Genomic DNA, 26,547 nt, shown 5'->3' on the forward strand with positions numbered 1-26,547 from the left:
AGTTTGCATATGGTTGGTACCCACATACAAAGACGCATGCAAGCTAAAAAGAATGGAATGGAATGTTGCCCAGAGAAATCACAAGTGGACAGAATTATTTATTTTGATTTTTCTTTAGTACCAACATGGAGACTTTTCAAAACTTCAGCTTAAATGCGCAATAACATGACATACCTGGAGTATTTGTAAAGCGCACGTTCACGCAAGGGTATCTTGGCGCTGAATAATATATGTTTATTGTTACCTAACTCAATGGTACTTATTTTATCGACCTCAGTCGGATGAAAGGCTGAGTGAACCTGCCGGGAGTTAAACCTGTGACCAATAGGCCGAACATAGGCCCCTCCTGCAGTGGACGCATTAGTTCACAAAGTCTTCAGACCAGGCTGGAAGCAAAAGGGGGTTAGCTTGGGAGGTCAAGGACAGAGGAGAGGAATGTATGTAAAGATGGAGAGAGAGGATGAAGGCCAGCAGTAACAAGGAGCTCCTAGAGGGACAAAGAGGCACATATGTTAAGATGAGGAGGTTAGGAGGAATCGAGATGCCGGATAACGAGGAGGAGAGTGGGCAGAGAGAGCATAGAAAGGGAGATGTTAGAATAAAGATGAGACGTGGTGGTGCAGGCCGGAACCCAAGTAAAGATGAAAAGATCAGAAGAAGGGTACAAAGATGGAAGTAAACATGGAGGAGCCTGATTAACAAATGGCAGGGGGGGAACGTTGGAAATGTGTTCCTATGTGGGATAATTTCTACATGTGAAGCATATGTCGAATTTATCAGAGATTCGCCGAGAATCCAGGGGGCTCACCTGGAATCTGCACAAGTTGTAGGATACTCTCATACATCAAATGTACTCATCCAGATTTGCCACAGGTGGCAGGCCTGCCAATGTGCATTACGCATTTTTCTTGTGTTTCCACCAGGAAATGTTGTTGCCTTTTGAGGAAGCTCCACCTTCATTACCTTAGGGTGGGTTGTCCCATGTTCCCAACTGAGAAACTTGCTCCGCCCTGCTCTTGACACATGTAAATATGTGAACTAATTCTAGGTATGAAACGCCCTACAAATGGTTGCGAGTTTGCTGGTGTTACCCTAATTTTGCAGGCAAGATCCCACAGGAACACCCAGAAACCTACAGCACATCCCATGTCTGCGGTTGGAGACATTGCACCGCACTGGTGGAGTGTCCGCATTTGCAGATCACATTCGTAGCAGTCACATTTCACCAATGCTGATCCTGTAATTACAATGTTGCTCTTTTAATATCGGTGTTTAACACTGGAGTTGAACATAGATGCACCAACACCTCTGTGGATCAGCCTGGGGGACCGATTGGTCGGGCGAGCAGAGAATGCAAGTGCCCACCTGGGGAAGGAAGCTACAGAGCAGGCAGGAGTATTCTGGCTTCTGAATGATCTGCCTCTACCAGGGGGACTGGATCATTCCTAACTAATATTTGAACTGGACTCCTGCACTTTTCTTTATCTAAATAGGATATTGAAGTGGAGAAGTGTGGAGTGGAGAAGTGTGGCTCAGGCAGACCTGAAGCAGAGGTCAGACCCGGGGCCAGGGTTCAATTCCCGACGCGGCAGGGTCTTGAGCTCAAATGTCCATGGACTCGATAATTCTCGCTTCGGTGCTTGACCTAATCATGGGTTCACACTCTGCAACTCTGGGCATTAAGCTTGCTTAATCTCCACAACGTAGCGGGATGCCTGGCTTTCACCTTGGGGATGCCCTGTAGGGGCTTTCTCACAGGGAAAAACCAGGACGGGTTCCCAAGGCAAGCGCGGAGATACCCCTTCGGGGGTCGATTCCGGCGCTATATAAGAAACATAATAATAATTAATAATAATATTCAGGATATGAGTTATGTTCATCGTAAACATTATTTAAAACCTATTATGAAAAATTGCTTCACTGAAAAAGATAGAGGTATTTAGAGGAAAACGTTGATTTTAAAAACCTAATTCAATCATGTCGGGCAGCAGTTCGTCAAATGTATATGAACTGGAATTGGGAGCACAAAGTAAGAAGATGTATAATGCTCTGTAGAATGAATTGTTTCCATTAAAAACTGTGACGGATGCGTGGCAGAATGTAGGAGAGAGTATACACTTTCTGTTATGATATTTGCATGTCCTGCTTTGAAAATTTATCAACAGAGATTTCCAAAGCCACTTTTTTTTCTTCAAATGGTAGTGCAATGCCAAGAGCTTCAATGGAAATGATAAAATGCCCAGTTAATGAATAATGTGCTGTAAAATATTTACGTTTTTTAGCTCCTTTTAAAATTTGTATTAATTAAAGTACTTTTGTATACTGTAGATTTCATTGGAAGATCTAAATATTTAATAGAACTTGAGCATGTCTTGGGAAGAATAAAAGTAAAGATAAGGGGACCATAGGATGTGGAATAGGGGAAGGGGTGGAAATAAAAATGGGGAGAGGGGAAATTGGGGCACATGGGGTGAGAAGTGAAAGTCAAGATGAGGAGAGGTTGCGCCACAAGAGAAAAAGTAAAGCTCGGAAACCTGGAACTGGGCCACAGCGGGGGTTGTGACGCAGAGACGTGGTCAAGGAAAGAGGGGGGCAGATTGGGAGGAGGGTATGCGGAGAGCCAATGGAGGGGGACATAAGGACAGTGACCGGAGTTGAAGTAAAGACTCCGAGGGCTTGAGAAACCTACAGAAACTGACCGGGCCCTCTCTTCAAGCGCTTGCATTGCTCCTCCTCTGCCTGTGCACTTATGACTCCGCCCTCTTTTCTTTCCCTCCCAGGTGTGCCTGCTGATCGGCTTTCTTTGTGTTCAGTGCTCTTACTGGACGGATTACACAGCATACAGCTACTTCGTGGTTGTCTCGCTCTACGACCTGATTGTGATTTTCATCTTCTTCGTGGTGTACGTCTTCCGAGTGTACAGACTGATGACCTGCCTATCCTGGCCGCTCGCGGTGAGTATCTTGAGGACCAGGCACCCCTCGATTGTAAAAACTGCACTAATGAAGGGTGGAATCAATAATCAAGAGCATTGGTGTATTGATTACCTAACAAAGTTCATACTCTGCAAAAAGGAAAACATAATTAATAGCAGGACACAATACATTTCATGATCACAGATATAATGATTATTGATAGGACAATTTAAGCCTTTTGTGCCTGACTTTGCCTTACTTTGCCTTACTTTGCCTTACTTCGGTCCAGGATCTTACTACAATCTCTAGAGAACAAAGGCTCGCACACTGTGGGCAAAGGGCCCTAACTTGGATCTTGATGCTCCCCGGTACACATGGGGTCACAGGTAGACCATAGATCTAAACTGGTCTCTGAAATTGAAGCTATGGACGTCCATTTGCTGGTGACCTATATTCAGGGAAGCCTGGACCTTCAGGTGCTGCTGCCCTGGTTACCCTCTCGAGCTCTGAACTGATGCTCCTAATATTCCACCTTGGACTGGGGCACGTGCACCCTGCCTGTTGGATCTTAACGGGTCTAATCACTGTGCCCCAGATCTTTCCCAGGGCCAATTTCCTCTTCACTTGGGCAGCAAACTGGCAGGCAAACAGACGGTTGCATGATCTTTTGTAAGGATTGACTCAAGTGTGTCCCGTGAGTATCAGGCAAGTAGTTGGGTAGGCCTTGGATGCTTGGCCGAGCACCTACAGCTTGGTACTCGGCCTCTTTCTTCCACCGCTCCACAATATGGTAGTGACATTGCTGATGACCTGGTCAATCTACCCCTCATGAAGAGGGTTTGACCACATTTTGTACACCGGGGATGTCTGAACCACGTCCAGAAGTACCGGGCCCATGCCACATTTTCATGAGGTATACATCCATGTGTTATATGTGCCTGCAAATGTAATATACGTAGTTGTAGGTTATCCCAACCTGATGGACTTGCGTTAAACTAGAATCACACGCCCGTCCACCCGCTGCAGAGAAACATTACTATTCATAAAAGTCATAAAATAGGTCTATAGGAGCAAATTCATCTAGGAGAGGCTGAGAGTATTTTACTAGATTAGGCTTCACCAACCTGTAGCTTGTGGGCTGATATTAGCTCTCCGCCTACCTGTAAGCAGCTCTCCTAAATGCAGCCCATCCTAATAAATTACAAGTTTTTCCTTGGTTGAATTAATATACGTAAATCCCAAATGGAAAAACTTATTGGAGTTTAAAATTTATGTAGTTTCAAAACCCAATAACTGATGTTTCGAGAAATTAAGAAATAAAGCTAATATTTCATTAATAACTTAATATTATTGCCTTGGTACTTTGAGCACTGTACCTTTGGCTCTCCTACATAACTCATGCAGAGGCATTTCAGTTGAAAGTCTTTTTGCATTACTGCTGACAACACTTCCTGCTGCACTGTGGTGACCATGGTGGGTAATCTTGCATGGGGTTGCCACTACTGTTATCTTGTCTGACTTGGTCACTATTACAACGCTTACAATAGCTCGGAATGATTTTCGCTGAACATAAGTGGCTCTTATTACAGAAATAGTTAGGAACTCCTGCACTAGTTGCCGGAACAAATGCAAGCAAAATCCAAATTTTTCGAAGAAAGTATGAAAAATATTAGGATTTTATGAAAGGCACAAATGTACAATTATGCGTAGCTTCTTTATTGCTGTTCCTTTCTCTACTTGAGGCCTGGAGCCCAAAAAATACCTCTGCTTTCTCCTTCTATGATCCACCAACCTACCTTCAAACAGAGGAACTTCTTCAACAGCATTGAACCACCATTTGAATGCAGCAGCAAAGTAACTAAGTCTACTCCTTCATGATTACACTGCTGCACTCTCCTCCTGTGAGCAGGCTACAACAACAGAACAAACCTTGGCAGTGCCAATAGGTCTGGCGTTGGCTACCAGCCATCTGACTTAGCAGTGCCCATTTTGTTTTGTCATGGTTTTCAAGGTTTTTTGTAAAACTATTTTTGGGTGCACTGCCAGTCCCTTGATAACATAAAGAACACTGTTTGAAAGCAAAAATATTTTTTCACTAACAAACTACTTTGTATGTGTATGTGATTGTGTGAATGTGATTGTAGTTACTCATAGTGAAGTTAGCCAATGACAGAAGTGTGTTGACCCATTGGTAATAATGTATGCTGTAGTGAGAAAAAAAAATGTGAATATACCGTTAATAGACCAATTGATGAATAGAACCGTATAAAAGACCAGATAAGTTTGTAATAGAAATTATTTCAGTAAAGTTAAAAGGTCTTGGCTAACGCAAGACCTAAAAATTCTAACGCCACAATGGGACGAGAGTTTCAACAGCGAAAGTTGATATTAAACTCAATGTCTTCAATAAAATCATAGTTTTCTTCCTGCTCGATGGAGGGGATTACCATTTTATGGCAGGGTGTGGAAGGTAACTGCAAAGTCTTGCTAGTGCCAACAAAGCTACTCAATCCCAGGCTTGATGTAACTTCTCCGACTGCACTTGATCCCACTACCCAGCCACTTGTAAGATCTTTCAGACTGTTGTTGAAAGCATAAGTAAGATCTCTTTCAGACTGTTGTTGAAAGCATAAGTAAGATCTCTTTCAGACTGTTGTTGAAAGCATAAGTAAGATCTCTTTCAGACTGTTGTTGAAAGCATAAGTAAGATCTCTTTCAGACTGTTGTTGAAAGCATAAGTAAGATCTCTTTCAGACTGTTGTTGAAAGCATAAGTAAGATCTCTTTCAGACTGTTGTTGAAATCATAACGCGTCTTGGCCAATGAGTTTCTGTAGTGAAGTAGTCCAGACGTAGATTGTATTAAGAGTAGGATATTTAATGAAATAACAAGATAAAGTAATACAACAGGTGGGAGCCAGGGAAGCGATGTATTCAGTCCAACAGCTTCATCAGAATGACACCTACCATAGAACTAACATCATTCTACATTCCTAAAACGAGCTCTTAAAGAAATATAAAACATAACACATCCCCCCCCCATGCAATGAAAGAACAAAATACACAAAGAAAGGAGAAACAAAAATGAGGGAAAATAGAGCAAAAACATAAGCAAATAATTTACATAACGAATCCCTTAAGCCAACAAGGCAAGGCTCTAGTTCTTTTATCAGGCAAGACATCAACTACATTACTCCGAAGAGTATCACATACATCCAATTGAGCAGTTGTCTGAACATCTGAACTGCAACCTTCACCCATTCCCCCCTCATCACATAAAGAAGTACTGGGTTGTCTGAAATTACTCCGTTCAGAATCAGAAATAAAATCATTAGCAAGTTGAGATTGCAAATGACTATTCTCAAAATGGTCTTCAATCCAATCAAAATCATTATCCTTAGGATTGGAACACTCCTTCACAAAACCTTGATCAGGATTAATGGCGATGCTTTTAAGATTCCATACCCTTCCATCATCAAGTCTCACAGAATTTTTTAACACCTCAGCAACTCTACATGGTGGTTCAAAACAGCTCACACCTTTAGGTACCTTGAAAGGAGGCTTCCTAACCCTCACCCAATCTCCAACCTTGACTAAAACCTTCTTAGTGTTGTGATGATAATCATAAAAATCCTTGCTTTTAGCATGGGTAGACTCCAATCTATTTTTAACTTCCACAGGAGACCAATTGGCTATTTTACCATCAAAAAGCCACCCAGGGTTAAACTTACACCTCGCTGTTCTGCCCCTCATCATGAACGGTGACATGCCAGTGCTATTTTGTATCGTAATCCTATAAGACCAAACAGCCTTTTGTACTTGCACTTTCCAATCTAACTTCTTATGCACCGAAGCCTGAATAATGCCCTTGATCACTCTGTTAAACCTTTCAACAGTGCCATTACCACTGGGATTATATAATGCCGTGGTTTTATGTTTGATACCACACTTTTCAAAATACTCTTTAGCAAGCTTGGATGTAAATTGGACACCATTGTCCGTAAGAATGCAAACAGGCAAACCCTCCATGATGAAGATCTTATCTAAGAATTTAAGAACAGTCTGAGTATCAACTTTGTCTACGAATTTGACAATCGGCCACTTTGAGAAAAGGTCGATGGCTACCAAACCAAACTCCTTGGAGTCTCCAATTGGTCCAATAATATCAATCGCAATAGTATCCCAAGGAAAATCAGGTATCAGACTTTAAGGTCCTAAGCGTCTTGTCAGCAGACTTACAAACATCACATCTTCTTACAAAATCCTCCACTGCACCATCAATACCTGGCCACCAAAACATTCCTTTAACCACGGATTTGGTCCTCACAATCCCAAAATGTCCTTCATGACAAAGTTGCAATATTTTCCTTCTTAAAGATGCAGGTGGAATGATTCTGTCATCCCTAAAAAGTATACCGTTCTCTGAAGACAATTCCATGCGGATCTGCCAAAAAGCATTCAAACCTGGAATATCCCTTATCTTGGGCCAACCTTTGCAAATGTAATCAATCACATTCTTCAACACAACATCCTTTTCCTGTTCAACCATCCATTCAGTCTTGTTTATGGCAGGTTCACCACAATCATGTACTAACGCCACACAGTATTCACTCCAAGGATCATCATCACACTCCTCCAGAGGAGGTGGAAGTCTAGATAAGCAGTCAGCAATGTGATTATCCCTTCCAGGTATGTAGACCATTTTATAAATATACTCCTGCATACGCATAGACAATCTAGCTAATCTTGCTGACGCACCTGAAATACCCTCACATGACAAAATACGAATCAACGGTTTGTGGTCAGTTCGAATGACCACAGGTTTGCCCCACACGAATGCCCGAAAATGCTCCAAAGCTCATGCACACACAAGAGCTTCCCTCTCAATAATGGGGTACCTACTCTCAGCAGGGGAAAGAGCTCTAGAGGCAAACAAAATTATTCTTTCCTTTCCATCCAAATCATATTGTGATAACACAGCACCCAGGCCTTTGTCGCTTGCATCTGTGGTTAACAGACAATCAACATTGGGGTCAAAACTCGCAAGTGCATTCACATTTTGTAGATCAACCTGAACCAACTTAAACTCTTCTTCACACAATTCATTCCACACAAATTTTGTGTTTTTCTTTAAAAGTGCACGCATATTGAAAACTTTTGCAGCAAAATTCTTTATAAACTTTGCACAATACTCAGCCATGCTGAGAAAAGCTCTCACTTCATCGTTGGAAACAGGTGCAGGAAACTTTACAATGTTTTCTACTAATGCGGGTTTAGGTTTGACACCTTCTTCACTTATAATGTGTCCTAAATAAGAAACACACCTCTGACTAAATTTGCACTTGGATAACTCCACAGACAGACCTGCTGACTGTAAAGTTTCCAAAACCTGTCTCAGTTTTAAATCATGACCCGATTTGTCACTTGCAGCCACCAGAATATCATCCTGGAAAAAAGAAATCTTGTCCATATCCCCAAAAAGTTTATGCATCAGCCGCTGAAAAACAGAAGCGGCTGAAGCCAACCCAAAAGGCATACGCCTGAATTGGTAACAACCAAACGGCGTTATAAACGCCATTAATCTCTTAGAGTCAGGATCTAACATTACCTGATGATATGTGGCAGAGAGATCAATCGTGGAAAACCACGTTGCGCCATTAAGGGAGGATACCATTTCATTGATTTTAGGTAGGGGAAATTTCTCAACTACGATGTTATTGTTCAAGTGGCGTAAATCAATGCATAAGCGGATTTTTCCATTGGGTTTCCGGGCAACCACAATCGGAGAAATCCATTCAGATGTTTCGATTTCTTTTGCAAGCAATCCCTGAATCTCCTTCTTAACCTCCTCCCTGATTAATATGGGTATAGGTCTTACTTTGTGTACCTTAGGTTGTGCACCAGTCTTCAAAATAATTCTATGTTCAAACCCCTTTAAAACACCAAGTTCATTGCTAAACACCTTTGGAAAGCTTTCAGACAGTACTTCCCCCATTTTACTGCAATCATCCAAAATCAGCACCTTTTCCTTGCTGTTAGGGTCCAAAATAATGTGCAATTTTTTCTGCTCAAACCATCCTAATACTGATGGTCCCACTTTTGCCACATATAACTTTCCTCTTGTGGACCTCCCTTTGAATAAAAAGGTAAGCCATCTAAAACCAATCATGCCAACCTTATCTCCTGTGTAACTGATTGGACAAACATCAGGTGTATTCAACTGCTCACCAATTTTGTCCACAAACTTCTTCCAAACTTCTTCATTCACGATTGTGTATGGTGAACCAGAGTCTGCATAAACACTCACAATTACTCCACCCAAGTATATCTCACAAATGGGTTTACCTTTGAGGGAACTCTCTGAAATGTTGATAACATAATTCCCTCTAACATTTTTTATACACTCATCCTCTGTTTCCACTTCGTCCATAACCTCTATATCCTCCTCATACACATACTTTACATTGCTACGTCTACGACACATTTTACTAATATGGCCCAATAGTCCACATATTCCATATTTTTTCCTTAAAGCTGGACAGAGTTTACTAAAAGCCAGATGCTCTTTGCTATTGCATCTGTAACATCTCCTTTCATCTATGTTCCTGTTCTGAAACTTCATTGGTTGACTAGTCCACTTTCCTTGTCGTTGCTGGTGACGATAATTCTTCATAGGACCTTGAATTTTACAAACCGTTCCGGATGCCTTAGATAAATCTTTGTCTGTTTCTTTCACCACGGTCGCACACCTTCCAGACATTTCTGACTTCCTCATAATAGCTACCACATCGTCTAAAGGCGCGTCTCCATTAACCCAAAGACGATCTTGTAAAGCAGAGTTGTTATTATGCATTACTAATTGATCGCGTATAAGGTCGTCATGCAAGTTATCAAATTTACAATCAATGGCAAGTTTTTTTAAATCATCCATCCATTCATCCACAGTTTCCTCTTTTGTTTGTTTTCTTTGAAAAAATGTATGCCTTATGACGCCTATGCACACTTTGGGTGCAAAATATTTATCCATGTTTTTAATTGCATTCTCAAACTCATCCACATTAGGGTCGTCAGATTTATTCATCCTTGGAAAAAGTTTTTAAACCAATTGGTTCTAGAGAATGTAGTAGAATTCTCTTTTTTGTTCTGCTTTCATCTTTTTTGTTTCATCCACTGCCGCAATATAATTTATAAAATAGTCCTTCCACTCTATCCACTTAATATTGGGTTGAGTGCCTTTAACCCAAAATGGTTCAGGAGGGCTTATAGAAAAATTTTGTTGTGCCATGTCTCTGTCACCAGCAGTGCTTACAGTGCAATCACCTCCTTCCATGCACCATAAAGCACTATATAAAAAAAATAAGGAATCAAAATAATATAAACAAATAAACCTTCTCCCGACTTCCTCACCTGTTGTAGTTGTCGAAGTAAAAATTATTTTATTTACTTAATATAACCGTAATGTTCTCCTTAATATTTGGTTCGATGTTGACCCTTTAGCGCCTTCACGCCGTCAATTTCTTTTGTAAATATCCTAAGGCTGTCACTTTCCTTCGTAAATGCCTTCGATCGAAAATTACCCACAAAATGGCCGTGACGCAGGGTCACGTTGCGTGACCTTTCGTCCGACGTCACCGCGTTAATAGCGCATCTGCGCAGGCGTTGTGACACGCATCTTCTTCTTCTCTGACGCACACAGTCCTCCCCGCGCCGGCTTGGCGCACACAGAGCAGAATAGTGGTGCAGATTGAACAATGCAGTCAACCAGATGCTTTAACGGCTCTTAAAGAATCAAGGTATGACACAATAGTAGTGTCTTTGCGTAAACTACACGAAAAGCAAAAATAATTGTCACATAACTCACAGAATGTAGTTTCCTCTCCGATCCGTTTTTAAAAAAAATAAATTTTCCTCGTAATCCAAACCTCACGTAGAATCTCCAATCAATGTAAAACAGGTCAAAAATGTCCAGTTTCCCTCGTCGCCAATTTGTAGTGAAGTAGTCCAGACGTAGATTGTATTAAGAGTAGGATATTTAATGAAATAACAAGATAAAGTAATACAACAGGTGGGAGCCAGGGAAGCGATGTATTCAGTCCAACAGCTTCATCAGAATGACACCTACCATAGAACCAACACCCTAACATCATTCTACATTCCTAACACGAGCTCTTGAAGAAATATACAACATAACAGTTTCAAGCAGAGCCACATCCTTTGCCTCTTCTCTATCTGCACACACCCACAGTGCTGCAGCTGATGCCGGGCCATGGGGGATGTCGAAATAAACCCAACCGTTGCTCTCTGGCGAGCTAGAACTTCTTTCTCCTGCTGGCTTACACAATGCGCCACACACACTTTGTGCAAACAATGAAAGAGATATTAAAAAGACTCTACAAGATCTTTGTAATCTTTGTTTGAAAAGTGAATTTATATTAACCAACTTATCCGCATTCAAAGCTCTGCCCCCGACAAACTCATACACATGACCTTCTCATGTCTGACGCTCTTTTTCATGAGACCAATCAAACCAATCTGTGGGAGAGCTTCCCTAAACAGAGCTTCCTATTACATGACCATTGTGAAACACAATGGCAAAATACCATTCGCATCACCAAATAAACGGAATATCTAGGCTATCAAGGTCTGACCAACTAAATTCTTCTCCGCAAATGGCAAACTCGTGGATAACAAGCGAACCACCAGGCATCCACCAATATGTGCTCATCACTGCTAACCTATAGCTATTACTAACCAAGTATGGCAAACTCTTTATTAACCATTTTAGACAAAAAAAGGTTACCACCATCACCAGTGGAGATGTAACTGGGTCCACACATTTCTGAATTCTAGATAGAGCTCTGTTGAGAGGTGGATAGTCGAGTAATCTACTTCTGCTAACTTGTTTAACAAGTTGCATGGAAAATTCCACCTAACTTGTACAATGGGAATTGGTCTGTCTTCCTGTCATTTAGTGAACATTGGTTTGTATACATTAAGTAAAGCTCATACTTTCTTATTTTGTTTCCAACAGGAACTTATACATTATATAATTGGTACACTGCTGCTGTTCATTGCATCGATAGTCGCGATTACAAAAAGCTACGGCTTATCTGGACTTATAGCAGGAGGGGTGAGTGATTCTTTTTTTTTTCAAAACCTATGTAATATGTGTGTTTTTTAAAATTTGACACTTAATGCTGGCTTGATTCAAAGCACTCTCACATATGACAGGTAAGAGAACCCGGGTAAAGTAGTTTAACCAGGATCGCACAAGTGGGACAGCTTGGATTAGAACGGGGATCGAGCGGCATTCTGCGACCTCTTCAATGGAGCTAATTTCCTTCTGCAACTAACATCCACAGTAAGCCAAATTACAAGAGAGAGCATGTCTACAGAACATTTTGTATACAGACACATGTTCAGACATGAAGATGGACTGATGTCCTTCAATGTTTAGGGACTGTCCACCTTTATTTATCCATCCATTCTTTGTCTATGGCATTCCCGCTGATGCAGATCTCAAGTTGTCATGGCATTCCTGCTGATGGAGCAGATCTCATGTTGTCGTGGCATTCCCTCTGATGGAGCAGATCTCATGTTGTCATGGCATTCCTGCTGATGGAGCAGATCTCATGGCATTCTCGCGGATGGAGCAGATCTCATGGCATTCTCGCGGATGGAGCAGATCTCATGGCATTCTCGCGGATGGAGCAGATCTCCTGGCATTCTCGCGGATGGAGCAGATCTCATGGCATTCTCGCGGATGGAGCAGATCTCATGGCATTCTCGCGGATGGAGCAGATCTCATGGCATTCTCGCTGATGGAGCAGATCTCATGGCATTCCCACTGATTGAGCAGATCTCATGTTGTCATGGCATTCCCGCTGATGGAGCAGATCTCATGGCATTCCCGCTGATGGAGCAGATCTCATGGCATTCCCGCTGAAGGAGCAGATCTCATGGCATTCCCGCTGATGGAGCAGATCTCAAGTTGTCCTGGCATTCCCGCTGAAGGAGCAGATCTCATGTTGTCTTGGCATTCCCGCTGATGGAGCAGATCTCATGTTGTCATGGCATTCCCTCTGATGGAGCAGATCTCATGGTATTCTCGCTGATGGAGCAGATCTCATGGCATTCCCGCTGATAGAGCAGATCTCATGTTGTCATGGCATTCCCTGTGATGGAGCAGATCTCATGTTGTCATGGCATTCACGCTGATGGAGCAGATCTCATGTTGTCATTCTCGCTGATAAAGCAAATCTCTTAGTATTTAATATCTTCCCTGATGTTGCTTGTTGTGCAAGTCCCCATTTGTCTACCTAAGAGATTGTACTTGGCTATGAATGAGGAAGGCTGCTATGTTTGCACCGTTACCCACAATAGAGCACGCAATTGTGAAACTAAAATCCGATTGCTTCTCTTATTAGTCCAGGTTCCGATATTTAGGTAGCGATTTATAATCCTGCAGGATCACCTAAACAAATCCTTAATTAACACGTGCCTTTGAGCAGGAACACTGTCTGTGCCACTTGCAGTCAGCCTTCTCCTAAAGTAGAGGCATTCCCAGTGGTGGCTGGTGACATTTCAAAGTGGTGGGCGTAAAAGTTGGGTATGTGTTATGTCAAAAGCAAGCAAGCCTGACTGACATGAGAGTGGTTTGAAGGGGGGTTTCTCCCCCAAGAAGAGTGGGCAAAACTGTGTATTTTAAAACAAATTTGAAAAAGCAAGACGGTTTATAAAGCTATTGTTAACATGTATTCATTACATTTTTAAACACATTCAAAACTGCCCCATATCTTACTGCTTTAAATATGTTCAAGACGCCAGAATGGAAGCTGCCCACCTGGTAACCCCATGGTCACAAGAGCAGCATGCACCAAGGCAAGGCAGGGATCTCTAAAGTTCATTGTCGAAGCCTATATGTCATGTCAACATTACCACCACCCACTCTCAAATGCAGCCATCCGTTACCTGGCATTTTGAAAGGGGTGGAAAAAAGCTGCAATCAAAGCAGAACTAAGAAGTACCAGTCTTCTGCAAACAACCGTTTTATCCAGGCTACAAGCCATTTGTCACACTGCCACGGTCACATTCATGCTGCGTGACATGCACACAAAAATAAAAAAGTGACATCACATTAAAGAACTGTTTTGCTGTGGTGCAGTGCTGTCGTGTAACCCACTTAGGAGTGCCTGCCCACTATGCTGACTGCCTGGGGGCGTAAAGTAAAGAAGGAAGTGAGCAATAACTACATCTTTGTGCCTGCATGACAAATTAGGAGAGGCTGCCAGCCCACCTTAAAGATTTACAGAACACAAGCACACTGCATGTCTGCACTCAGCACACACCATGCAGGTGGAATACACTTCCCGGTCCCTGAAACCTGCCTCACACCCTCGCCTCGCAGCAGGAGCCCATTTCTGTGCTGCTTAAAGATAATCATTCAAGCCCTGCCGTATTCACCAACTTCCTCCCTTCTTAAAGCTCCACGTCGCAGTGCTTATTTTTTCTTTTCTGGAGACTAAGTGAAGGAATTTGTGAATGCTCCAAGAGAGGAAAGTTCATCCGTAAACAACCCAATATCACGATAATGATGAGGAGTAAGCGGAATAAATAAGTGATCTTACAATTCTTGCTATATAAATCAACAATCCAAATATCTTGGATTGACGATTTACATAGCGAGAGTTGTGATATAACTTGTTTTTTCTAACTCAATGTAACCTTCGCTGCCTGAAAGAACAGGCCAACAAGCGGCTTTTGTACATTAAGGGTAGTGTTTTTATCTTGTTCTACAAGCCAGCCTGCATGCTCGAGGGAGGGAGGGGGAATAAAACAAAAAGCAAAAATAAAAACCTACCTGAGTGCCGCACCGCCTCTGCTCCTGGCCGGTCATGCTGTCCTGCTGCAAGAACCCCGAACCAACGATGGCGCCTTCACAATTCCAACCGCGGCACTGGTGGGTGGCAACCCCTCTCAGCCAATCCTGGCGCTGCCAGCAGTGCCAGGATTGGCTAAGGGCATGGTTACTACTCGCCCGCCTGCCCATTAGAAGACCGAGGTTTGAGCCTTTGCTCAACCCTCGCTCTCCTAATGGGCATGCGCCAGCAGACCAGACAGTAGTGCGCATGAGTGGGCAGGGTGCCCTCCGTCCCTACTCATGCGCACTTGTGCTGCTACCTGTTCCTCCTGGTTTGACCATCATGTCAGTCAACATGACGCCAGACCGGTGGGCGGTCTGACGTCATGCCGACTGACATGATTGTCAGTTCGTTCTCCCTCAGGCCGGCGTCTTTAAACTTAAGAAAACTGATTCAGTTTACTTAAGTTCAAGGATGCCAGAGCTGCAGCCGGGCGTGGGGGGCTACGCCCCCACGCCCCAATGGACGCACCGCGCCTGGGCATTCCTCAATATTCCATCCCTCTATGTAAATATAAGTTTAAAGTGTTAAACGCAGCTTCTTACCCCCGTGGAGCTGATCCATCTCACAGCTGCAGAGCATTACAGCACATGGTTTGGGCTGAAGGAAAGTCGGGATTATTGTATATATTTTATTTCATGGGGAATACTTTCAATTGATATTTCATGTTTATATGGTTAAATAAAAAATAAATGTGATTTTATTTCCAATTGACCTAATAATGCATGGCTTCCTTTATGATTTTCTTCATACATATTTGATCTAATTGGCGGTCATATGCTTGACCCTGACCCTTCACTAGAACTTGTCACGCATTTTTTGTCCTCTAACCCACTATCGGAGCATTCTGAGATAAGAACCTATAGCTTGTGTACTTACAACACAGTAATTAACCTCATTGTTAAAATTGTCTTTTAGTACCAAGTTAAGCTGCTTTCTTCAAACATCTTTGTCCGAAAAGTCTGGAAATACCAATATGTAACATTCAAGGTAGTCTCCATCTATTGTGTCTCCCCTTAAGCTTATGTATAAGCGTATTTAATGTGAATGAAAGCTTGTACATAAAATCATGGTTTCTTCTTGCATTGATTTCTTCTTGCTAAAGTGATGGTTTTTACTTAAGGGCCTGTGGCTACCTCCATGGTTTCTTTTAGAGGGCTTATGAATAAGGCCATTGTTTCTACATGTCGCCAAGTACACAAAGCCACTGTGTCTTCTTAATGACTTGTGGCTAAATCCCTGGTTTCTGATGCTGGAGTGTGACTTAATTCCTGGTTTGTGTATAATGCATCCACGATTCTACTTGATGACTTGGGCAGAAAGCTTAGATTTCTACTCAAAGTCTTCTTTAAAATATCTAGGCTGTACACTAACTTATTCTTTCTATCTGTAGCTTGCCTATTATTCTGTTGTTTCTGCTCGAGGACTTGTACTTAAGCTTGTGCATAAACCTAGAGCTTTTCTCTTGTGGTGAGTGCAAATAATTCTTCTGTTTTGGATTGATGTGTTAAGTTGGGTAATGACTGTTAAGCTCTATAGTAATGTTTATTTTGTTGTGTATTTAACTGACAATTCTTCTCTTTCCAACCTGCTTTGTGTGTCCTTGAACAAAGTACTCATCTTCTGCATTTGAGTGAATCTTCAAGACCTTATAAACAATGCAAGAATGCAGTTTACAAGAGGAAATTCTATATTGAGGAGATATCACATCAATCTTGTGAATCTTAAATTGTCCTATGATTCTTGTTGACTTGGCTTAAGTGGTAACCTCAACATCCAAGGCTTGCAATCCCTTTACTCTAGCTACAGTCTGACGCTCAATGCAGGCCGCACTCTAAAGAAAATAGTGTCCGTTTGCCATGAATCAAAATGTGTGGAAGGAAAAACCTGTGAAGGTGTTGTTTGTCGATTTCTATACCCTATATAGATTTCCTAATTCATGCCCTTATATAGGTACAATTCTCATTGCCCTTACTTAGGCATAGGAATCAGCCCTTATAGGCATTGCTCATGCTAACCAAATACAGGCATGGTCAACTACATCCGATCCTCTTCGTCATAACGAGTTCTTGGAAAACCAGACTCATAAGCCTTTAGGATTTAGGACTTCCCCTTGCCTGGATATCGATTTCTCCAAGAACTAATTTATTATTCTTGAACATCTGTTCCTAAGGGTTTTATTCATGACGTTCGTATGCCTGACTTTTACGTCAATACTGCCATTCCTAAACACCTTCAAGGTATAAATATACCTTCACTTGCTATGGCAAGGCACGGTGCGGGTCGACTACCGATTTGCCCAACGCGGCTCAACCGAAGGAAGTCCAGTCCCCAACTGACGCACTGACCAGACGCTGTCGACCTCCTCGCCGAGAATCCAGCTCCAGTGCTTCTGACTCTCGTTGCGGGGTATTAGAGATCGAGTCCCGAAAAGAGATACCAACCTCTCTCATTCTAAGGTATGGAGCTGAGTAGAACCTAGAGAAACTTTTGGCAACTCTTGGCAAAACTAAAACGAAACTATAGCTAAAGCAGCACCTACTTCTTCCCTCGTACTACACATAGGTTAGGTACACTGGGGTAGGATTATTTTAAAAGCATCAGATGAGTATTTTAGCCTATGTTATTTATGTATGTATTTTAATGAATATGTAATAGCCACAAAACCATGCTATTACAGTATTTTATCTTGCTGCTAGCGCTGTATGTATTGTACTTCGCATTCTGTCTTACGATTGTAGCAGTTCACATCTCTTGCATGAGAAGTAAGACTGTTCAATAACCCCTTTATTGAAACTCCAGTTTCTCTATTACTATGCAACTGCAGAAACGAAGCATGCACGATTGAGTAAGTGAAACTGTAATCTATTGTTTCCATGACTCTGAAGATATTGTTCCGATTCTAAGGGAAACAAAGTTGTCATGTTTATGCGGTTGTCAGAGACTAATACCTTCTTGTTTATTCAAGCAGTTTCTAGTGACCTCTGAGTAAGCTGGCACACACAAGTAATTAAGTTTAATGTACTCGATAGAGACATACTGACCTCAGTCCTTTGTCAAATCTATAGTGTATATTATTCCAATGCGCTGAGCCTTTCAGAGATATAGGAACTACACTACAAAGAAAACCTCTGAAACTTGTATGAACCACGTGCTCCACATTGTGCTTCAAAAATGGTCCTGTGGATGCTGTGTCCACCACCATCCTCTGCATTAGCCCTATTGACTGTAAGGACCCAGAATTTACAGGATGCTCCTGCCATCCTCATGAAATCCCGAATTCCACAGGAAGCCACAAAGATACTTTGATGGGATTAATAGCCCTCAATAATGTTCAGCACTAGCACCGAGGGCTGGACAACATACGGAAATCATACCCTACATAAGATCTCTTTAATTCATCTAAGCAATTCTTCAAAGACCCTAAATGCCACAAGAATGTGAAACAGTAGCCCTGGGGGCATATTAAAGAGATTGATGTAGCAATAGAGATCCTGGGATCTACAAAATACCTGGCTATACTCTTAAGATTTAATGGGCCATGGAATGCAACAATTCCTTGGAGCGCCCACAGTTACGGAGAATGACCCAAAGAACGGATGATTTGAGGACCCCATTCAATAACCTCAGTAAGTTTGCCAGTGCTAGAGAGCAGGTAGCCAGCAGTGTGAAAATCCAGATTACAAAACACCATTGAACAGCCAGGTTTTCAGAGCTTTTCTAAAATGCGGATGATTGATGACTGGCAGAACATGAGGATGGAGGGAGTTCCAGAGCTCGCCCTCCTATTCTTACCCTGCGATAGTGGGAGAGGACGAGAGGAATGGAACAGGAAAATCATAGTTCCCAAGAACTAATGATTTTTTTTTAAATGAAGCTGATGAAATTGAGGCCCAGATTCAGTTAGGGCTTTATGGCAAATACCTAGACATTGTGGGATTTAAAGTTAGGCAGTGTTTTCTAGATTTTCACCTGAAACAACCAACATTTTTTCCATTTGTAAGTGGTCTTGTGGATCATATGGAACTACTTTGAATATTTCAATTCAGTGGTGTAGTATATAAGGCCAGTTGTCTGGAAGTAGTTTTGATTCTCACTCCAAGACCATGATATCATGGAATGGAATACTGCTTCTAAAAGTAGGGGTTATTAAAAATTTACATTCTAATATTGTCTGTGGACCAACCTCATTGAACAGCGCAAACAAAGCACTTGACTAGTAAGCAAAGACTCATTGTTTTAGACTTTGGTAGCTTCATTTGTTAGAAGAATGTCAAAAGCTTGCATTTCAGCATAGAAAACGAATCGCTGTTTGCTGAATCTTATCTGTACTTTTTTCTTTTCAGGTATTTGGCCTCATAGTCTGTGTCCTGTGTTGTGTGAGCATGTGGTCATCTTACAAGGTGTCATTCGTCACTCAGTCCACCAGTGAGTATGAACCCTACACAGGTCATGTGGGTTTTGCAGTTTCATTTCCTAAACTCATTTTCCTAAACAGCTTTTGCTACATTTTCGTTTCCAACACATTTAAAAATAACCTATAATAAAGTCCACATTTACCACTGCATTCTATGTGCAAAACAAAACGTTGCCTAAAATATGTATTCTAAATTGGACAATGTAGTTTGATCTGTTAGGTGTGTTGACTATCACTCATAACATTTTGTATGTATTTCAACATTTACATTTCAAAATCTGTAAAAACATTTCTTCACATTGTATTAAGTGAGTAATGTTAAAAAGGCCATTCAAAACAACAAAATAGTATATTCAATGTTAATAAGTTCGAAAAGTCTTAGAATTTGTTAAACCACATAACCCGCGATTTCTGACCAACGCATTCAGCCAAGAGTAGTTGGGTAAGGCCATCTTATTTCTGACCTCAGTTTCTTACACCTCCCAGGTAATCTTGATAATGTTATGATCCCCGTAAACTCTAACTCTATGAAATGTCTTGATAACAACATAGTATGTTCACTAAGTAATTCACACTTGTTGTCTATAAACTGCTGCAAAGCTCCTGCGTGTTGCACTAATCTTCTTCTGTGTTACTAAACAATAAAATTCAAATTTTCGGTCCTATACCATTTGTTATGCTACCCACTATACATGCTCCTACTATACACGCTGGAAGAATGACTATGTCTAGTTACAAACTATTGATGTTGCTTCATATTTACCCTCATTGTATTCCACATTCCTATCGTTTAGTGGTTCGGCTTTCTGTGCTCTAATCCAGGCATACCCACAGCTTATCCTGCAGCACACACCACTTCACACAGTAGTGTTTTTTGCAACGACAATACTTCATAACATCTCCCAAACAATCATATCAGTTGCACCACTTAACACTATGCTTCTGCACACTATACATTCCAAGGTTCTCTGTTGCCTCTTACTCCCCAAAGTCAAAGACCTTTATAGCCGCTCACTATACTCACCACAATGTTCTTCCACCATTCTCACATATCACTCTTCCAACTCCTCTGCCCCATTGTTCACGGTCTCTTCACTCTAATAATCAGTTAACCCTGTCACCTTGTCTTACTCCTTGAGCTTACCAAAAAAGGAAACACTAGAATATAAGAGACGCAGCTCAGAACACGTTCCCAATCATTCTCTCGATGGAATAGCCAATTACCTGTAAGAAGACAACCTACACTACTGACCATTTTGACTCTTACCTCCCCATACTACAATTCAGACTTCACGAAAAACTCGATCTATCCAAATTACACTGCAACACCAGCTGCTCTCAATACACTACTCTCCCCATTTTCTCACACACACCACATGAACATCCACATTGTGTCATCTATCACCTGCCAGGAAAGTTTGTCAATGACTTTGATGTCAATTACTTTGATAATGTGTTTGAATCTCTGCTGCCCCCCACTCCAGTCAATATTCTTGGTGACCAACACCTCATTGCAAACCATCACCAGCGTGTGATCATATTTGGCCAATTGCGACTGTCTGACAACTCTGAAAAACACTCTCTTTATGTACTCACCTGGCAATCCACTAAATAGGCTTTTACTGTCTAGAACACATTCCTTACCCACTATTATCCCTTCTCTCATGGAGCATGCCATTATATTTCACACATAAAGGGCGATGAGAGTAGTGCTTAATTTGTAAATAAATGTCAGTGCTCTTGTCAGGAGGCTGCTGCAGCGTGGACCACCCATTGCCCCTGCCACCACTGCCAATGACAGTACTAACACATCTACTAACCGTCATACACCTACAAGTGTGACATTTTAGACCATTCCGGGTCCCCAAAGCTATAGGAATGGATTGGATGGCAGGTATTAGTCATTTTTAAAGCATATTGAATTGAGAAACAACTGCTGTTGTGCTGATCGCTAAATTAGGCCAACTGCGCCATCATGTGGCAGACTGTCATAAGTGCCTGTGTTGACAAGTAAGTCCTGGTGCCGAGCACTGAAAACAATGGGCTCAAATTAAGCACTGGGTAAGAGGAATGCTTGCATATTCTCTAAATCGCTGGCAATTGGTCTGGGTAGCACCCATCATGGCTCTTCCCCATAATATCTCGGATCTGTCCTACGAGGATAGGACCAAGCTCTTATACTGAGGGAACCTTTTATCTCCTGGTCACACCCATCATTTATGTGCATCATTCAGATTTCAGGCCTGCTAACTCCTGGGCCCAGCAGCCCTGGAATTATCTTCCTGCTAACACACACTAATTCTACTTCATCTCAAGACTGCTCTTAATAAGTACCTCATGTTGCAGTAATCTAGATTACTAACCAAACTCTATTCTCTTTCCATACCAAATCTGGCCATGTCACTATGTATATATGATAAATAGATGTTTTTATTTTCATCCACCTCCCTTCAACTCCACAACAACTTCTAAATGCCACCATTCTAATTGATGAATGGTAATGTACAGTGTAGGTGCTGCTCTGAACCGCAGTCCTTGTCAAAATGTAAAAAACAAAATATCTAAAATTAAAAAAGAATGTGTTTTGGTCAAAATAATAGTATGCATAGAAAAACATGATTATTCTAAAGCATGTTTTGGAAAATATTTTTTCCCGATGATGCCTGCTACAGCTCCTAAAAGTCCGATTCCCACAGCAGTTTTGTCTCGCTGAGACCGAGTCGATACGGCTGTCTGAATTGTTCATCGTACTCTCTTGTTCAGAAGCCGGCTCCATTGTGCGGCACGATTCGGCTGCAAACAAGTCAGACTGACAGGATCGGGTTCGGAAACAATTTGGTCGACACGGACGAGATCTTTGCATCGTACGTGGTCGGAACGGGGAAGATTCTGTTGGAAACATAGGCTCCGAATCGGATTTGCTTGTTTCGGAACCTGTCTAGAGGCCTTCCTAACGAGATCGTAATCGGCCCTTTGGTATGAATCAGTGAACAGTCTAAGAAGAGTCTGTTCTCTAAGCCAGTGCAAAAAGTTCTGGCCCATCTCCTAAAATCATCTTTTATATTATTTTTGGCATATACTCAGTATGGTCTGACATGACATAATGGGTCTGGATTAACAAAGATACATTCACGTAAACCAATCGTTATTCAAATACAAAAGATACATCTAGTGAACACCTACTTTGCATCATATTAATAAAGAGATGTGCATAGGAAATGAAGATGACCTGTATATAATACTGAAGTATAGTATACCAGGGATCTCATAAAGTTTCTAGATTGCGTTAGTGGTCACCTATGCAAGATTTTCCGCAGTGACCACCTCACTGCATCATGCAGAGTTGCTAGCACTAAAGTAGTTTTTTTTAGGTTGGAATGCATCTACGTGGCTAATACATGACAGCCTTATTTGGAACAAGGGTAATATTGCATGATTTATCAGTCCAATATCAGCGTTAGAGATATTTTGGAAATCCATTTTCCCCAAAACATCAGCTTATGAGTTCTGCAAACGCACAAATTTTCATTTCGAAGACACATCTTTCAATTTTGGGATGCATATATTATTTCAACTAGCCAAAAGATTCTTATTTAATACAGTAACCAGCACAATGAACAAGGCTTCCATTTTGCTGATTTTCTGAAATGGAAAAGCATACAGAGAAACACGTGCATGTGGAGAATGCTTGTACGCATAAAATAAAAGTGCACTTTATTTGTGCAAATGTGAGATGATGTCAATGCAAGCTGGTTAAAGCCTCGTCAGGCTAACTTAAACACATCCAAATTAAAAATGATTTCCTTTATTATTAATAATACTTCCACATTTCCAAAGGGCTGCATTGCAGACAGTCATGTAGCTGGTCTGGACATCTGAAGTCCAGTTCAACTGTATTGTTGACCTTGTCTTTTCATAGATATTACATGCACATGATGGTCAGCGCAAGTTAAGATAACAAAACTTCCTTACACAATAGTTCCTAAAGTATGTAGGTCTTAAGGCAAATATGTAATGTCATTGTACAGTAGTACTTAAGATTCATAAGAGAGGCACTCCTCGAATGAAACGCCTCAAGAAGGAATAGAATGTTTTTTTTTAATATATACATGCTATATTCTTACCTTCTTAAAATATAGTGCACAAGTGCTTTGTTTCTGTCTGTTTTATTGCTAAATAAAGCTAGAGAGAAACATTTCTCCCATCCCACACCGTCTACATAAGTTGTGCATCAGTGAAAGGATAAGCCTTAAATGTACAGGTATGTGTAAGACATATCATGTTAGCTGTCGGTGCATGATGTCAAAACATGCAGTTAACCTTTGCCCTCCAGGGCAGTCTTCAAATCAGGTGCCGCCTTCACATACCACACAACTCTGAGCCAACTCAGAAATAAGTCCCATGGCCTTTAGGTTGTTCATTATCTCCCATTATTATATTGGATTGGCATTTGTAGAACATATTCTTACTCAAATACTAATATTGCAACAGTAAGACTATCTGTGAGGCATCCTGTTATCTTGTGGATTTTCCATTTTTGTGTAGTGTCGAGCCTTTTTGACTAAAGTGCACAATAGTGAATATTTACGAGAAAGGGAGAGCAGGCAAGACAACATTTGGGAAAACAGGGGAAGGAGATTCTTGAAAATGTTGGAAATCAATGTCCCTATTGATATATATTGAATGACAGGAGTTTACAGGAGGCCGAAAGATTAAAAACAGCCAATTTGAGTGAGAGCTGCATGTGTGGTTTGTATATTACAGCACACCCTTGTTCCCTGTATATGGCATCCTAATCCTTTTGGACGGGTTGCCACTTCCCATCATTTGGAACAATGAGCCTATATGTCCTGTGTCTTCTCTAGCAAACTGAAAGATGTTTCCTCCACGCAATAATCGATAAAATGAGACATGTGTACATTGGATGGGTTTGTTGTGGTACCCTACCAAATTAGCCTAAATGAGTTATTCTATAAGATTCACGCTTTGGAAGGATGTGAAACCCTCTCCCATTGTTGTCACGAGCTTCATCCGCGGGTAGTCCTCGTCACAGACCTTGGTGATGTCTGAAGCTGGCACTCTGTTTGGAAGTTCTTGGCCTACTCTTGTTGGTAACGCAGTGTACAGTGAGTAGCAGGAGCTGTTCCCCTGTGATTTTAGTGGGAGCTATGAGACAAAAATGTTCTTGAAGTAGACTAATACCATATTTATTGGTGTTTCCCTTCGGCAAAGCTAAAATAGAGGGTTGTTTACGGCGTTTCATGCTTACTTTATTGCCCTTCTCGGCTCATAGACACTTCATCTGGGCAGTGCTGAATACCTTACCAACTATATTCTTTGTACAGATGTTTGAGTGTTGTAGGAAGATAGTTTTTTTATTTTTGCCTGGGCGGTCAGCTCTGTTTGTGGAGTTTTCCACGCTCAGCGGAGCACGAAAAGTTACAAAAACTCTGTTCCGTGGAGCAGAGTTTTTTCCACGTTCCGAGGGAGGAAAATCCAGTGTTAGACCATGTCCCAGCGAGAGTTCTCAACACGTGCGGTCATGATCGCTCGCGTTGAGAAACCATCCGTTCGTGTTACAGAAGCTGCTGCTCAAATAGGAAATCTACTCGAGCAGCAGAAAGAAGCAGCACCCTTTTGCGCTGTGCATGGTGCCATTCACGCTGATTTTCCAGCGTGGGACACACCCAGTGCTGTAAATCGACCAGTACGGCGCGACCTAATGAACTCTGCCACTTGCGGAACTCCGCGTAGCGCGATGGAGTGTTCTGCTTACTGTACTTGGCACCACTCCTATGGACTTTGCTCACAATGAAAAATATTTGTAAAGAGTATCGTAGAACAGACACACTTTACCAGTTTTCATTTTAATACCTCTTTGTATTAGTGAAATTGTCAGATGCCAACACTTGGCTTCATGCTTGTTTTTTTAGATATCCATATATTAACACTTAAGATAGTGTGCCTTCCATGCATTTGGTATCTAATTCAGCCTTGTGGCTGAAGAGGTGAAGTGCAGAACTGTTTCATGCATACCACTTTCCACCCTAGTCGCTTACTTCACTATGATTTGGGTCAAGGCTGCTAGCATAGTCCGGTCGTCTCTGCAACCCTTTCTATATTGGGGCTCAATTAGTCTTGGCTTTTTTTGTAGTGCTCTGGTTCAAATGGGTAGCACCTGGCACTCAGCAAAGAAATATTAAATTACTCTTAAGTAAGCAACGATGGACTGGAATCCAGCCTCCAGTTATCACCAGTGGCTGAGATTAATTCGAGCATTCCATCCATCACCTTGCTGTTTGTTGTAGTTGATGTCCTAAGTGCATCATGCATGTCCAGACTTTGGTCCTGTGCTCATTGTTCCATAGGACACAAGATGCACTCAACTGATGAGCCTGAATTAGGTCAAAAACAGTCTGGGCTTCTGGCGGGAGCCTCATCTGGCAGTTTGAGGTGGGATGGTCCCATGACAAGCAGGAATGGTACTGGTTTGCATAAGGCGGGCCTATGTCTAGAGTTGCATGGTGGGTGAAAGAGTATATAGACTGGAATCAGGCTAGAGTGATTGTCAGTGGCTGAAATTAATTCAAGAATAATTAAAGCATTCCATCCATCACCCTCTTGTTTGTTACATTTCATTTGTAATCCATCATCTGCACTAGAACTAGTCCTTGTCCGAGACCATGTTGAAGGGATGTTTTTTGACAGCCCCTAATTTGTAGTTGTGATACTTAAATGTAAATATTTGTGTACGGTCAACAGAGCTCCTTTTCACTCTGCTTCTCTGCTGTATTTCTACTGTTCTTAACTCTGCATAGTGTGTGTTGGGTTTGATTCCTGATGGACGCAAATTCTAAAATATGATACCAGTCAGGCACCATTTCATAACCATGTTTTTGCGGCCCCATGCTTGTGAACGGTTCATTTTAGCAGAATACTTCCCTCAAGTCATATTAATATGTGTGTTCCTAGATTCTAATATTGCACATAACACTAGTTCAATATGTCAAAAATGTATTTCAAACAAGGTTTTAGTTGGGTATCTTGGTAAGTCGGGTGGTTGACAGCACTCTATTACAATCCTCTTGGTGTGTGGATTTTTCCTTAAGCTACAGGCTCAACACTTGTGACTTTTTTCATTGGATTCTTTATTCGATGATTAAAAATCACCATAAAAGTACAGACATTCAATATACATTCAGTTCATTTTAAAAAAAACATTAAATTAACATGAATCCTAGTATAAATACAACAAAGTCACAGTGGGTTAAAAACATTATGAACCTTTAAAAACAG

The 26,547-nt window shown here is 41.5% G+C and overlaps 1 protein-coding gene across 1 annotated transcript in view; it reads left to right on the top strand.

Moving 5' to 3' along the window:
• The first annotated feature begins 541 nt into the window (after positions 1 to 541).
• CMTM7 (CKLF like MARVEL transmembrane domain containing 7) overlaps positions 542 to 26,547 on the top strand; it is a 30,605-nt gene continuing 4,599 nt past the window's right edge. Inside the window, exons 1-4 of the mRNA XM_086939911.1 lie at positions 542 to 661; positions 2,781 to 2,954; positions 11,945 to 12,043; positions 19,181 to 19,262. Of these exons, the coding sequence (XP_086796037.1) occupies positions 542 to 661; positions 2,781 to 2,954; positions 11,945 to 12,043; positions 19,181 to 19,262 (475 nt within the window). The remainder of the gene's footprint in view (positions 662 to 2,780; positions 2,955 to 11,944; positions 12,044 to 19,180; positions 19,263 to 26,547) is intronic.

Source organism: Lissotriton vulgaris, chromosome 10 (genome assembly GCF_964263255.1).
Source record: "Lissotriton vulgaris chromosome 10, aLisVul1.2, whole genome shotgun sequence".
NCBI classification, from domain to species: domain Eukaryota; kingdom Metazoa; phylum Chordata; class Amphibia; order Caudata; family Salamandridae; genus Lissotriton; species Lissotriton vulgaris.